Source organism: Panthera onca, chromosome D4 (genome assembly GCF_046562875.1).
Source record: "Panthera onca isolate mPanOnc1 chromosome D4, mPanOnc1 haplotype 2, whole genome shotgun sequence".
In the NCBI taxonomy this organism is placed as follows: domain Eukaryota; kingdom Metazoa; phylum Chordata; class Mammalia; order Carnivora; family Felidae; genus Panthera; species Panthera onca.
This window is the reverse complement of record NC_138351.1, coordinates 88,151,648-88,164,730: the sequence shown is the minus strand read 5'-3', so window position 1 is coordinate 88,164,730 and position 13,083 is coordinate 88,151,648. Positions and strand designations below refer to the sequence as shown.

Here is a 13,083-nt window from a genome sequence, read left to right as displayed (position 1 = left end):
AGGGCAAAAGGGGAAAGGACATCAGTGAAAGTTAGGTTGGCAAGTTCCAGGGCCCTTGGTATCCGCCTCCCGTCTGGAGCTCACAGGCCTGGCACAAATCCTGGCTTTGCACACCGGGGGGCTGTGGGACTACACTCAGGTCCCTCCTCTGCTGGCAGTCACAGTGAGGGATTCTGGGTGTTTCTGGCAAGGGGCTGCCCCACACTAGGCACATAATAATGGCCCTCATTGTCATTATTATTATTTAGGAAGGAAAGGAAAGGTTACAGAACCCGCGATAAGGACACTCCGGTGATAAGGAGTGGCTCAGAAGGCCCGTGAACCTCAGCTGGTTCCGAGGCCATAGGCTCTCTGGGACCAAGATTCCCCATGTCTTGGGTTTTCCCACCAGACAAATGGGGAAGACAGCGCTTCCCCGAGTGTCTCCTCAGACCCCTGGGCCAAAAAGTCAGGGAGTCGGGCCCAATATTTTCTGCGGTTGAGGCACCTCCAAACCTCTCTCCCGTGAGGGTCCCCAAGGTCAGGCCGGCGGCCCCACTGGTCTCCTGCGAAGGCCCGGATCCCGCGGGTCACCCGGGGTCGGCAGGTGAGAAAGGAGGTGCCGCGTGGCCGGGAGTGGGGACTTGCGCGCACCTGCCGCAGGTGAGGCCCAGCCATGCGGAAGGGGGAGGAGCCGTCGTCGCAGCACTCAGGTGAGCCGACCCCCGGCTCCCAGGAGCCAGGCCGAGGGCGGCCGCGGGCTCCAGCGTGGCGGCTACGAGGCGACCCATAGTGCACACAGCGGCCCCAGCGGCTCCGAGTCCCACGCGGCTCGGCAGCCCCAGGAGAACATTCGAGGCAGCGGCGGCGTTGGAGGCCCGGGGTCCGTTCGGTATTTGAATAGCACAAAGGAACCGCCTTGGTCTGATTGGCCGGCCGAGTGGCCCCGGGGCGGGCAGCGCCTGTCACTCGGGAGGCTCTGGCTACTCCTATTGGCTCGTCAGGTGTGGGGCGGGGCCCTAACGCCCGGCTAAATAGCTGGGGCCGGGGCCGGCCGAGGCTCATTGCTTTGGCGCCGAGCGGGGAGCACGAGCCTGCGGGTGGCGCGCAGCGCATGGTGGCGGCTCCTCTCGGAGCGCAGCCGACCCGCTGACCCGGGCTCCGTTTCCCCTACCCGGCGCGCCCCGGCGGCCGGCTGGAGGCCGAGACAGCAGCAGCCTTAACAGCAGCAGCGGCCGCGGCTGCTCCGCCGCCACCGTCTCCGCGGGAGCATGGAGTGCGCCCTGGACGCCCAGAGCCTGATCAGCATCTCCCTGCGCAAGATCCACAGCTCCCGGACCCAGCGCGGCGGCATCAAGCTGCACAAGAACCTCCTGGTGTCCTACGTGCTCCGCAACGCGCGCCAGCTCTACCTGAGCGAGCGCTACGCCGAGCTCTACCGGCGCCAGCAGCAGCAGCAGCAGCAACAGCAGCAGCAACAGCAGCAGCCGCCCCACCACCAGCACCAGCACCTCGCGTACGCGGCGCCCGGCATGCCGGCCAGCGCGGCCGACTTCGGCCCGCTCCAACTTGGCGGCGGCGGGGACGCGGAGGCGCGCGAGCCGGCCGCCCGGCACCAGCTGCACCAGCTCCACCAGCTCCACCAGCTGCACCTCCAGCAGCAGCTGCACCAGCACCAGCACCCGGCGCCCAGGGGCTGCGCGGCGGCGGCGGCGGCCGGGGCGCCCGCGGGCGGCGCGGGGGCGCTCTCGGAGCTGCCCGGGTGCGCCGCGCTCCAGCCGCCGCACGGCGCGCCCCACCGCGGGCAGCCCTTGGAGCCGCTGCAGCCGGGTCCTGCGCCGCTGCCGCCGCCCGCGCCCGCCGCGCTCTGCCCGCGGGACCCTCGCGCCTCGGCCGCCTGCTCCGCGCCCTCCGCGCCCCCAGCGGCCGCCCCTCAGGCCGCTGCTGGCGCCTCCCCGCCCGCCTCCCCGGCCCCCGCCTCCTCCCCCGGCTTCTACCGGGGCGCGTACCCGGCCCCCTCGGACTTCGGCGTGCACTGCAGCAGCCAGACCACCGTGCTGGACCTGGACACTCACGTGGTGACCACGGTGGAGAACGGCTACTTGCACCAGGACTGCTGCGCCTCCGCCCACTGCCCCTGCTGTGGCCAGGGCGCCCCAGGACCCGGCCTGGCGTCCGCCGCCGGCTGCAAGCGCAAGTATTACCCTGGCCAGGAGGAGGACGAAGACGACGAGGAGGACGCTGGCGACCTGGGAGCCGAGCCCCCCGGGGGCGCCCCGTTCGCCCCCTGCAAGCGCGCCCGCTTCGAGGACTTCTGCCCGGACTCGTCCCCGGACGCGTCCAACATCTCAAACTTGATCTCCATCTTTGGCTCGGGCTTCTCGGGGCTGGTGAGCCGACAGCCGGACTCCTCGGAGCAGCCGCCGCCGCTCAACGGGCAGCTGTGCGCCAAGCAGGCGCTCGCCAGCCTCGGCGCCTGGACTCGAGCCATTGTCGCCTTCTAGGGACCCCCGAGGGCACGGGGACCCGGGGCCCCGCGGGGCTGGGGCCAGACAAAGACTCGGCCAAGGGGCGAGAGGAGGGAGCGAACGGGCGCCTGGCCACCCGGGGCTGAGCTGAGGGCGAGCAGGGGGAGGCGGCTGATGTTTTATAAATTGTAAAATAAAAAAAAAAAAAAAAAAAAAAAAAAAAAAAGAAAGAAAAGAAATCTATGATCTTGGACTTTATTTTTGCAGAGAGAAAAAGCGCCTATTTAAGTATGCTTTGTGTTTCTCCTACTCTTTTTTTTTCTTTTTATTGTAGTGATTGCAGTGGTGTTTAGCGAGGAGCCAGCCACGTGAGGGAGGGCTGCTGCCCGGAGGAGGTGCCGGGCAGCCGGGGGCGAGGCAGGGCGCCCGGGCCGCCAGGGCGCGCCGGGGGCGCAGCGCAGGAGGGCGCGGGGCCCGGGACGCCGATTCCAATCAGTTGTCAGACCCGGGAAGCCCGGCGCTCGGTTCTCCCGAGTCCCTCCATGGGGTGAGGAATGGGTCTTGTGAAATCCTGAGCAAAAACAAAGGCAAACTCTCTATCTCCGAAAGGGACGTTTGGGTCACATTTCCTCTCCGGGGGCGGCCTCCAAAGTTCTCAAAATGAGAAGGCAGAAATGAAAACACTTCAACTTTTTTTTTTTTTTTTTTTTTTCTTTCCCGGGGCGGGTGTCTTGAACCCCTCCTCTCCCCGCCCCTCTGGCTCCGTTCTCTTCCCCTCCTCCACCCGTCTCCCGGACTCGGGGGGTGGCGCCCGGCACCCCGACACTCCCGGACACCGTTTGGGGAAGGGGTGGGGGGCGGGCACGGCGGACTACATTTCCCATCATGCCCAGCACTGCGGTCCTCACTAAACAAAAAAGGAAGTCGATTCCTTCACCTGGATCCCCGGCGGCCCCGAGGGAGGGAGGGGCCGGGACCGCCGACTGCGTTGGAGACTTTTCACTAAGTTCCCGGTCAGATGTGGTGTTTGTGTGTGTACTTCTAAGTTGCACTGTCCTAGTTCAGGCTTCGGTTGCATTTCATGAAACCAGCATTGTTCGAGGCTGTGAGAACCCTGTCCTGTGTCTTCAGCTCGATAGATTTTGTTTAATTTAAAGCCTTTTGTTGTAAAAAGGTGGGGTTCATCTGCAGCCCCTCTGGTTCTCTGCCATCAGCTCCATGTGGACCCCAAAACAAGTTGCCAACCCTTCCTTTCTTGGCCCTTCTCCCTCATTCTTCTGTATTTTTGTGCATACTGAATTGTATATCACCGGGTAAAACTGTTCAGATGATTTGTTTAAATTTATAATCTTAATAAAAAGCCGATTATAGAGGATGGTGGTGTCTTGTTTTCAGATCGGCCTGGAGGTGGAGGGGAGGACGGAGGGAGGTAGGGAGAGACCCCTACCCCCATGCAAATCCCAGCTTTCCGGGGCCTGGGCGGGCGGGATCTGCCCACATCCGCAGGGCCGGGGGTGGGAGAGGGATTGGAAGTGCGGGATGTGGGTTGCTGGGGACGTTAGGGCTGCGCGCCTCCCCGGCCGCCTTCCCCAAAGGGCCCTGTCCACCCCCCCCCCCCACCCCCCCACGGGAACGGCCGCCCCCCGGGGTCTCCAGCAGGAAGCGGAGCCTGCCTTCAACACATTTCCTGCCCGGCCTGGAGCGCAGGGCCTGGTCGGCCTCAAGTCTAAGCCCTCTGCGGCCGGGGAAAGCAGCCTAGGGACCCTGGGGGGGGCTTTCTGGGCCACCCACACTCCCCGCCCCGCGCCTCCGCCCGCTCGTCCGCACGTCTCGGGCTGCAACTTGGGGAAGTTTTTTCCTTTTCCTTTTTTTTTTTTTTTTTTTTTTTTTTTTTCTAAGTTGAGTTTGTTATCACTGCTCGGTGCCACTTGGTGGTGTGCTGGCGGCGTCTCCCTCCCTCCTCGCGCCCCTCCCCTCTCCCTCCCGCCTCCCTCCCCCCCGCCTCTCTTCCCTCCCCAGTGGATGGAGGCAGGAAGGCTCCAGGCGCGCTCTCCCCTCTGACCACCTACGGAATGACCTCAGAGTGGGAGAATGTGCCAAGGCCCCGAGGAAGCTCGCGTTCTCCCCACTGGAACCAAATTCACATCTGGAGCCGCGGCTCCGGCCCGGGGGCGCGCGGGGGTGGTTCCAGCTTTACAAATAGGGGATAGGAAAGAAAGACTGAGAAAAAGAAAAAAAGCCAAGTGGCAGCTTGCTGTTTGTTTGACAGTGTCTCTCGGTGTCCCTCTGGCTCTGGCTGCTCTCCCCAGTGCTCTCGCGCTCGCTCTCTCACCCCTGCGCTCCCCTTTCCTGCGCAAGCCACCCCTCCGGACGACTGGCGCCCCCACCCCCCTCCCCCCGCCCCCTGCTTCACGCCTCCAGCAGCGACTGGAGGGGCTGCCGCCGAGAGGCCCCACCCCAGCCTCTGAGAGGAGGACGCACGGCAGTCCCAGGGGCCCTCTCGGCTTCGGGTCCCCGTGTCGCGCGAGGCGAAGTTCTCGGGGACACTCCAGAGCGCGGGGGGCCGCGAAGGTCTGCGATGGGGGTGGGGGAAGAGAGAGACCACGGAGGCGTGAGTTGCGGGGAGGAACGGCACCTCCACCCCAGCCCCCCCACCCACCCACCCACCCAGGGCTGTTTTCTCGGCCTCCCACGGGAAGAGTCTGGAGCTGCTGGGGAGGGGGAACAGTGCGTCTCCCCGCTCCCCATTTTCTCCCTGCTGCACAGGGAAGTAGCAGGAAAGCTGTTTGATGCACGGTTTTGCTTCAATCCACCAAACCAGTTGCCAGAGCTCCCCCTAGCGCCACTTCCCGGGCGCTGCAGCGGCTGCGGCTGGGAGTGGGCGAGGCACAGCCGCCAGCGGCGGGGCCGCCGGGGGGGGGGCGGGGGGCTGCTCCGCGCCCACCTGGGGCTCAGCGCCCGGGCCGGAGGCAGCCCCGGCTGGAACGGGAGCCCCGGGCCGCGGGCGTCGCCACTCCGGGCCCGCGTCGAGGAGGGGGCACGTGGTCCAGTCGCCTTTGTTGGGAGCGCGGACCTGGGCACGGGAAGGGACCGGCCAAGGGGCTTGGGATCCTGCCCCCCCCCCCCCACGCCCCATCCGTCGCCCGGAGGCCTACGGCAGAGGAGTGCGGCTGGTAAGCTGCCAAACAAGAGCTGTGGACCCAAAGGATCCCGGGACCAGCGTTCCCCTCCCTTTTTGCCAGGTTTTCTGAGCTTCAGCAGTGCCAGGAGCCTCAAGCACATGGGGTTCTAACTGGTGGAGGGAGGCGAATGGAGGGCTCTGAGAGCCCCCAGAAGGGAGGTACCCTTCCCCCCCCCCTTATTTTTTCAGGACTCAGGCATCCACGCAAAGGGTTAATGCCCCGAGCATAATAGGCAGTGACCCAAAACACAACCCACCGGCGATCTACCAGCTAAGATATTCCTTACAAAACATTTGCACTTGCTACTATGCTGCCCAACACACGGGGGTGCGGGGAGGGGGGGGGGAGGGAACCACACCCGGCCACACTGTCCCCAACACAAGACGCTCTAAGCAGCATCTTCACTCAAACCCCCAGGGTACTGCACAGCACGCAGCATGCCCACCCAGAACATCCTGAGAGACTAATATTCCCGTGCGTAGCACAGACTGAAAGGCTGGGGGGGCTGTGGAGGATGCCCGGTTATGACAGTCCCCGGGAAGGGGGAAGGGGGCAGGCAGGCGGTCCATCCAGAAGTCCACAGACCCAGATCCACAGACAAGCCCCTCTTTCTCCAGTAAAAAAAAGGCCAAGCCAGACCCCACAAGAGCCCCCAGGCAGGAGTCGGGGTGCTGCTTGGGGAGGTAGGGAGACCCAGGGAGTGATGGGGTGGGGGGCTTCCAGAGCACAACAGCTCTGGAAGCCAGAACTCCAGCAAACCTCTCGCTCATTCCCCTAGGTCCCCCCCCCCACCACCACCACCACATGCAAACACACACACACTTCCCCCAGCTCCTAGAACACCGCAGATCCTGCTGCCCTTGATACGTGGTGTAGGGTTGAGCCAGCCTCCAAGCGGCGCTCCCAGCAACATAGAGCTGCTGGGATGACAGTCCAGATCCTCAGGGAGCTCCAGGCTGCCCTCCAGAGAAGCCAGGGGCTGGGGATGCCCAGGGTTCCCCAGAGAGCCACTGTGCAGGGTGCTGAGATCTGAGTGCTTTTATGGAGTATGCGTGCGTGTGTGGGTGGGTGGGTGGGTGGGTGTGTGTGTGTCCTGTGACTTTCTTCTCTGCACTTGAGATTCCCACTCCCCGACTACAGACCCACTTCTCACTACAGCTATAGACGGCAGCTGGTGGTTTCCCATCTCCCAGCTTTGCCGCCCGACCGAGACTGTCCTCTTACTGTCGTATCCCAAGCCTGTGTTCTGTCCCCAACCTGGGGCCAGGGTAGGAGGGTGGTTGGCAGCCCCCACGGGAAGCTCCTGGGCAGAGAAGGGGCGCTCTTCTCAAGGAGGGTGGTACCCGGTGACAGACCAGAGGTGTCCAGAGAGAGGGGCTACAAGCCAAGCTAAAGGAAGCTTTTAGCTGTGGGGACTTGGGGAGACCCAGGACACAGGCATGGCTGCTTCGGGGCTTGGTGACCAAGTGCAGCCAACACAGCCCTGAGGAAGGAACATTCTCCTTGCTCCTAGCTGCCAGCCAGGATAAGGAGGCTCCAGGGCCATCTGGTGCCTCCCAGGTTTGCCACTCGGGGAACCCCCAGGGGAAGGGAGGCTGCAGCCCCCAGGGCAGGGGGGGCAGGGTTCTCCCAGCAGGCTCCGCGGCAGGGATAGTGACATGGGCCACCGTTGTGGGGCTGAGGGCAGCGAACAGCCAGCCGCAAGGAGGCCGAACTGGAAGAACTTGGCTGGAACTCCTGTGTGGCCCTTCCAGGCACTCCCAGATACCACTGCAAAGGCTTTGAGGGGGAGCTGGGGTGATGAAGGGGTCTGGCCAGTAGGGATGGAGGGGGGAGGGCCATGCTGAGGTTATCGTGCCCGCCTTCAGACACAGACACGCAGCTGGTGGGGTCTGGGGACATCGTCGTCGGGGGGCGGGGTACAGGTAACATGATCTTTTCTCACAGGCAGGTGGAAAAAAAGGCTGACTAGAAGCTCTAAAATACTTAAGTGATTATTACTAGGTGCGGACTTTACAGACAAGCTTTGATCCTTCATACGTTTCTAGATTTTCCAGATTTTCTGCAATGAGCACGTATCACTTTCATATATTTAGAAGAAAAAACTAACACTACATGTGTCGGAGAAAAATGTGACGTGACAGGTGCCGTAATCGATGTACGGACGGCATGCTACGGAGCAGGGCGGGGGGAGCCGCTGTATTCAGCCTGTCTGGGCCAGGCTCCCCCCTGACAAACAGAACACGCACCAAAAAGCCTTGATTCACCAGAATTCGCCCTCCTGCGCTCTGTCTTTGTTAAAAGAAGCCTGAGACAAAAAAACGACAGCTCATCTCGAGGATGTCGTTGAAGAGGCCTTCTGGAGGGAGCCTTGTTAATTCTCACCTCTGACCCCTGGCCCAGCTCCACCCCGTCCTACCCATCAATCATCACCGAACGATTCGCTCAGAGTTGCTAGATTACCTGGAGAGGAGGGTTGTAAGAGGCAAATGTGCTTGAGAAACGTTTGCAGCAACTTAGGCCAAAGAGCACTGGACCAGGAGTCTGGAGACCGAGGGGCAGGCTCTGGGTTGGCCACAGGCTTACCTTGAGGCCTGGGCTGAGTCGCTCTCCTAGCAAGCCCACATTCCCTCACCTGTAGGGATAGAGTTAACGAGGAGGGGAGTGGGGCGCCTGGGTTGAGGCAACTTAACTTAGTCGGTTAAGTGTCCGACTTCGGCTCAGGTAGGTCATGATGTCGCGGTTCCCGAGTTCGAGCCCCGCGTCGGGCTCTGTGCTGACAGCTCAGAGCCTGGAGCCTGCTTCCCATCCTGTGTCTCCCTCTCTCTCTGCCACTCCCCTGCTCGTACTCTGTGTCTCTCTTTCTCTCAAAAGTAAATAAGACATTAAAAAAATTAAAAAAAAAAAAAAACCCACAGCCACCTATAAGCACGGTCATCTGCCTGTTTCACTCATTCATTCAAAAAATCCATGCATTCAGTCATTCACATATTTATCGAGGACCTCTAGGTGCCAGGCAGCGAAGACACAGCCGAGAACAAGACAGACAAGGGCCCTGTCCTCATGGAGCTTACATTCCAGTAGGGGAGACAGACAAGAAGCAAGGGAACCAATAAACATTAAGTTATGTGTTACAGAAAAATAAAACAGGGCCAGACGGGACTAGGGAGAAGGGGGCGTGGCACCGCTTCCGACCCAGATGGGTCAGCTGCGCTGAGACCCAGATGGGTCAGCTGGATTAGTCAGTATCGGAGAGGCTCTGCGGTGGTAACAAATCAACCCCCAAATCTCGGAGATCTCACACAACGAAGATGGATTTCCTGACCGTGCAAAATCCCGCTAAACTGACGATTCTCCGAAGGCTGCTGTCCTCCACGAGGCGACTCAGTGATTCAGGAGTACAGAGTCCCGCAAGGGCCCTTCATCACCTCGGTCAGGAAGTGATTCCCGTCGGGGCGCCTGGGTGGCTCAGTCCGCTGAGGGACCCACTTCGGCTCAGGTCGTGATCTCCCAGTTCGTGGGTTCAAGCCCCGCGTCGGGCTCCGTGCAGAGCCCGCTTCGGATCCCCTGTCTCCCTCTCTCTCCGCCCCGCCCCCGCTTGCACTCTTTCCCTCTCTCTTCCAAAAATAAATAAAAAACATTAAAAAAAAAAAAAAAAAAAAAAAGGAAGTGATCTCCCTCACCTATACTCACAGCCAATTGGCCAGGATTAGTCGCAGGACCTTGCCTAACCGCCAGGGGCCCGGCAAGGGCAGTGCTCTTGGGGGCCTCGGAAGGAAAGGCAAGGCACAGGTGGTGGGGCACTAGAAGTCTCTACCACAGCAGCCGGACAAACGACAGCGGAAGAGCAGTCCAGGAGGCAGCAGCAGCACAAAGATACACAGGAGCGACTTCGGTGTGTGGGAGGCCCAGGAAGACAGCTCGCGTGGCCGAGGCAGAGGGCAAGGGGGTCAGTGGCAAGAAATGGGACCAGAAAAGAAGGCAGGGACGGGAGGATGCGGTTATGACCCACGAAGGAACTTGGAGCCGGGTCTGGCACAGAGCAAGCGCCCGAGAAATGGTATGATTACTGGCGTAGGAACTTCCTTCCTTTCCCCAGGTCAGTGGGGGGAGGGGCAGAGGGAGGAGATAAACCAGTACAACCACAGTCCGGGTCAGTTTCCCTGGTCCGGACCAGTTTCCCTGGTCACGCTGGGCAGGCTGAGGCTCCAGGCCAGTTGGAGCTCTGTCCCTCCTCCTAATGGATTGAGCCCCATAGAGGCAGGCATCCAAGGACCCTCAGCAAAGAGGGACGGTGGCAGGGTTGTCCCAGGGCCGCATGAGTGTTCCTTGTGGGACATCCCCTCCCTGGAAGTTATAATACCAGATGAGCAAAGGTGGACCAGCACACCTAAGGCCTGGCAACCGAGGGCTTCCCGAGGCCACCCCCACCGGGGACGCCCGTCCGGAGCCCAGCCTTGTGGTTCCAGTTCAGCCTCCAGAGCCACACGGGCCGGAGTGCAAACTGGGTTCTGTCACTTTCTAGGGAACAACAGGCTCTTCACTTCCCCTCTCCAAGTCTCCAGTCCCCTGTCCACAAAATGAGGATGTGCACGAGAACTCACCTGTGCAGTGAGCCTTCTAGAACACCTCACCTGGTATACAGTAGGTCCCCGATAAGCAAGAGTTTTGATACTGTCACAACTCAGCTCTGCGCAGATACTAAGCTTTCACTGCAAGATGCAGGACAGGCTTTCTACTGACTCTACTGACTCCGAACAAAATTGACGATCAAAGAATTCCGATGATGTATCTTTTTCAAGAGAGACCCACACTGAGATCTTTTTAACTCTGAGGCCAGGGAAGGGGCGCAGAGAGAGTGCCCCATACACTTTAAACTTTGTTGGATTTTGTGTGCGTGTGTCTTTCCATGATCGGCAGTCATGTTTTCAAATATGCTAGTCTCCAAGAAGGTGCCTCAATATCTTCAAGGTCTGTCAACATTTACCCAAGGTGTGTTTAACAATTTCATTCAGGATGTAGGCTTGGTGATTGAATGAATGGATGGATGGATGAGTGGATGGGCTATCCATCCCATTCATTTTATTTATTTTTTTTTTTTCAAAAAAAATTTTTTAATGTTTATTTTTGAGGGAGAGAGACGGAGAGACAGAACATGAGTGGAGGAGGGGCAGAGAGAAGGAGACACAGCATCTGAAGTAGGATGCAGGCTCTGAGCTCTCAGCACAGAGCCCGATTCAGGCTTCGAACTCACAGACCTTGAGATCGTGACCCGAGCCGAAGTCAGATACTTAACCGACTAAGCCACCCAGGCGCCCTTATTTTTAATTTTTTTTAATGTTTATTTATTTATTTTGAGAGAGAGAGAGACAGAGAGCACAAGTTGGGGAGGGGCAGAGAGAGAGAGAGACAGAAAATTCCAAGCAGGCTCCATTCTGTCCGCGAAGAGCCCAATGCGGGGCTCGATCCCACAACCTGTGAGATCATGACCTGAGCTGAAATCAATAATCTGAGGCTTAACCCCCTGAGCCACCCAGGCGCCCCCTAAGGAGTGGTTTAAAGGGAAAATAGTTGGTGAGAGATGGCCTGCCTTCCCCTAGCCAGGCCCTTCCCACCCCCAGTCCCCTCCATCTCTAACCCCTCCCCCTCTTGCCCCCACCCCAGTCATTTCCTGAAGTTTCTTGAACATTCCCACGCACCCTTCCCAGGTTTATTCCCCCACCTCCAGTCACCCTCCAGGACACCACACACACACACACACACACACACACACACGCACACACGCACACACAACCCGGGGTGGAACTTGAGGCTCTCCTTCTACACCCACATCAACCAGCCTGGGGAATGCTGGGAAGGCTGAGGAATAAAGCCTCCCTTTCTCCCGAGAAAGAGCTGGAGTTCTGAGACAGATAAAGGACCTGGCTGAGAACAGAAGAGGTCCTCGTGGGGAAGGCAGTTAGATCTCTGGCCTGCAGACATTCCGAATGGATGGACATCCTGTCTCTCCTTGGCCTCTCCTTCAGTTTGCTCTGGGGCGTGGGCAAGATGGCCACCGGCCAGGCCCAGCTTCACAGGCCTGTGACCAGTGTGGTCACACAGGGCCTCACGTTCAAAGGACCCCATGCTTGGGGTTTAACGCTCTGCAGCTGCTGTCTTGAAATCCATAACCATTTGTCTTTGAATCTGTGTTTTGTAAGTGACATCTGATGGGACAATGGAGCACACGCCAAGAACTTGGAGCTTCAAGCCATGTGCTGTCCTGCCTCCTGCCACCTCCCTGCCTCCCCAGGACAGGTTCTCAGCTCCCCCTTACCCCCTGGCGCCGTGGCCCCGCCTGGCCTCCCCCTCCACTGACGCCCTCCACCCTGGGTACAGGCACAGGGAGGGTGGGGGTCAGGTATCGGGGGTGTGCCAGAGGCCATCACTGCCCAGGATTGGCAGCATGCACTTGGGCACCCATGGCAGGGGTGGCAGGGTGCCTGGGAGGGTCTGCAGTATCCCCAAGCCCAATAGCACTCCCTGAAGCAGCTTTGTGTGGTCAAGGATCTTCTTCCTCCTCCTGTAGCCCTCCCGGGACTGCCTTGTGTTTGTCTTCTCTGACCAGCTCAACGCACCCTCGGGGACAAGCCACGAAATAAAAAATTGTATACTTTTGGCGATTCTGCACAGGAACGAAACGCTCAGGTTTTGCATTTAAAACCGCTATTGCACAATATGGAGATGAATGGTAAAATTCATGCTAGTCATTTAAATTTTTTATTTTTCTTTACTTAGAATGACATTAAGCAGCAAACAGAAGACACCGTGACAAGTTGGGAGAGAGCCTGGAGAAGTAAAAGCGTTCTATGTACTTTCAATGGCACTTTTTCCCGCTTTTCCGGCAAAGGGCCCCGCATGTGGCTGGGCCCCACAAGGACACAGCTGGCCCTGCCACTAGCGTCCCCAGGACAACACCGTCCCAGAAGCCCGGCACAAGGGGCATCTACCCAATAGCTCCAACAGGAAGTACCACGGATCGCACTCACCTGCACAGCCCGGGTCACATGCTCATTTCTGAACCAATCACAGCAGATGAGGAGGCAGGAGCCCTCTGATTGGTCAGATCTGGGCATGTGTCCATCCCTAAGACTAGGGGATTGGTCAGCCCACCTCAGTGCCTCCCAAGGGGTGCTCCGTGGGGAAGAGGGATTCCATTCCCAGAGGAATGGGGGTGGGACTGTCCAGCCACCAACCCCTCCTCCCCTCAAGCTGTCCTTCCCCTACACACTCCTTATGCTTAGTTTAAAAGAGAGAACAGGGGCAGCTGGCTGGCTCAGTGGGCAGAGTGTGTGACTCGATCTCGGGACTGTGAGTTCGAACCCCACTTTGGGTGGAGAGATTACTTAAAAAACGGAATTTTGACGGTGCCTGGGTGGCTCAGTCGGTTGAGCGTCCGACTTCGGCTCAGGTCA

The 13,083-nt window shown here is 59.6% G+C and overlaps 1 protein-coding gene across 1 annotated transcript; it reads left to right on the top strand.

The window, feature by feature from the left end:
• Positions 1-1,027: 1,027 nt before the first annotated feature.
• Positions 1,028-3,822, top strand: IER5L (immediate early response 5 like). Its single transcript, XM_060608396.3, has one exon. It carries the CDS (start codon positions 1,251-1,253, stop codon positions 2,481-2,483), a length of 1,233 nt encoding a protein of 410 aa, XP_060464379.1. The 5' UTR covers positions 1,028-1,250; the 3' UTR covers positions 2,484-3,822.
• Positions 3,823-13,083: the final 9,261 nt, after the last annotated feature.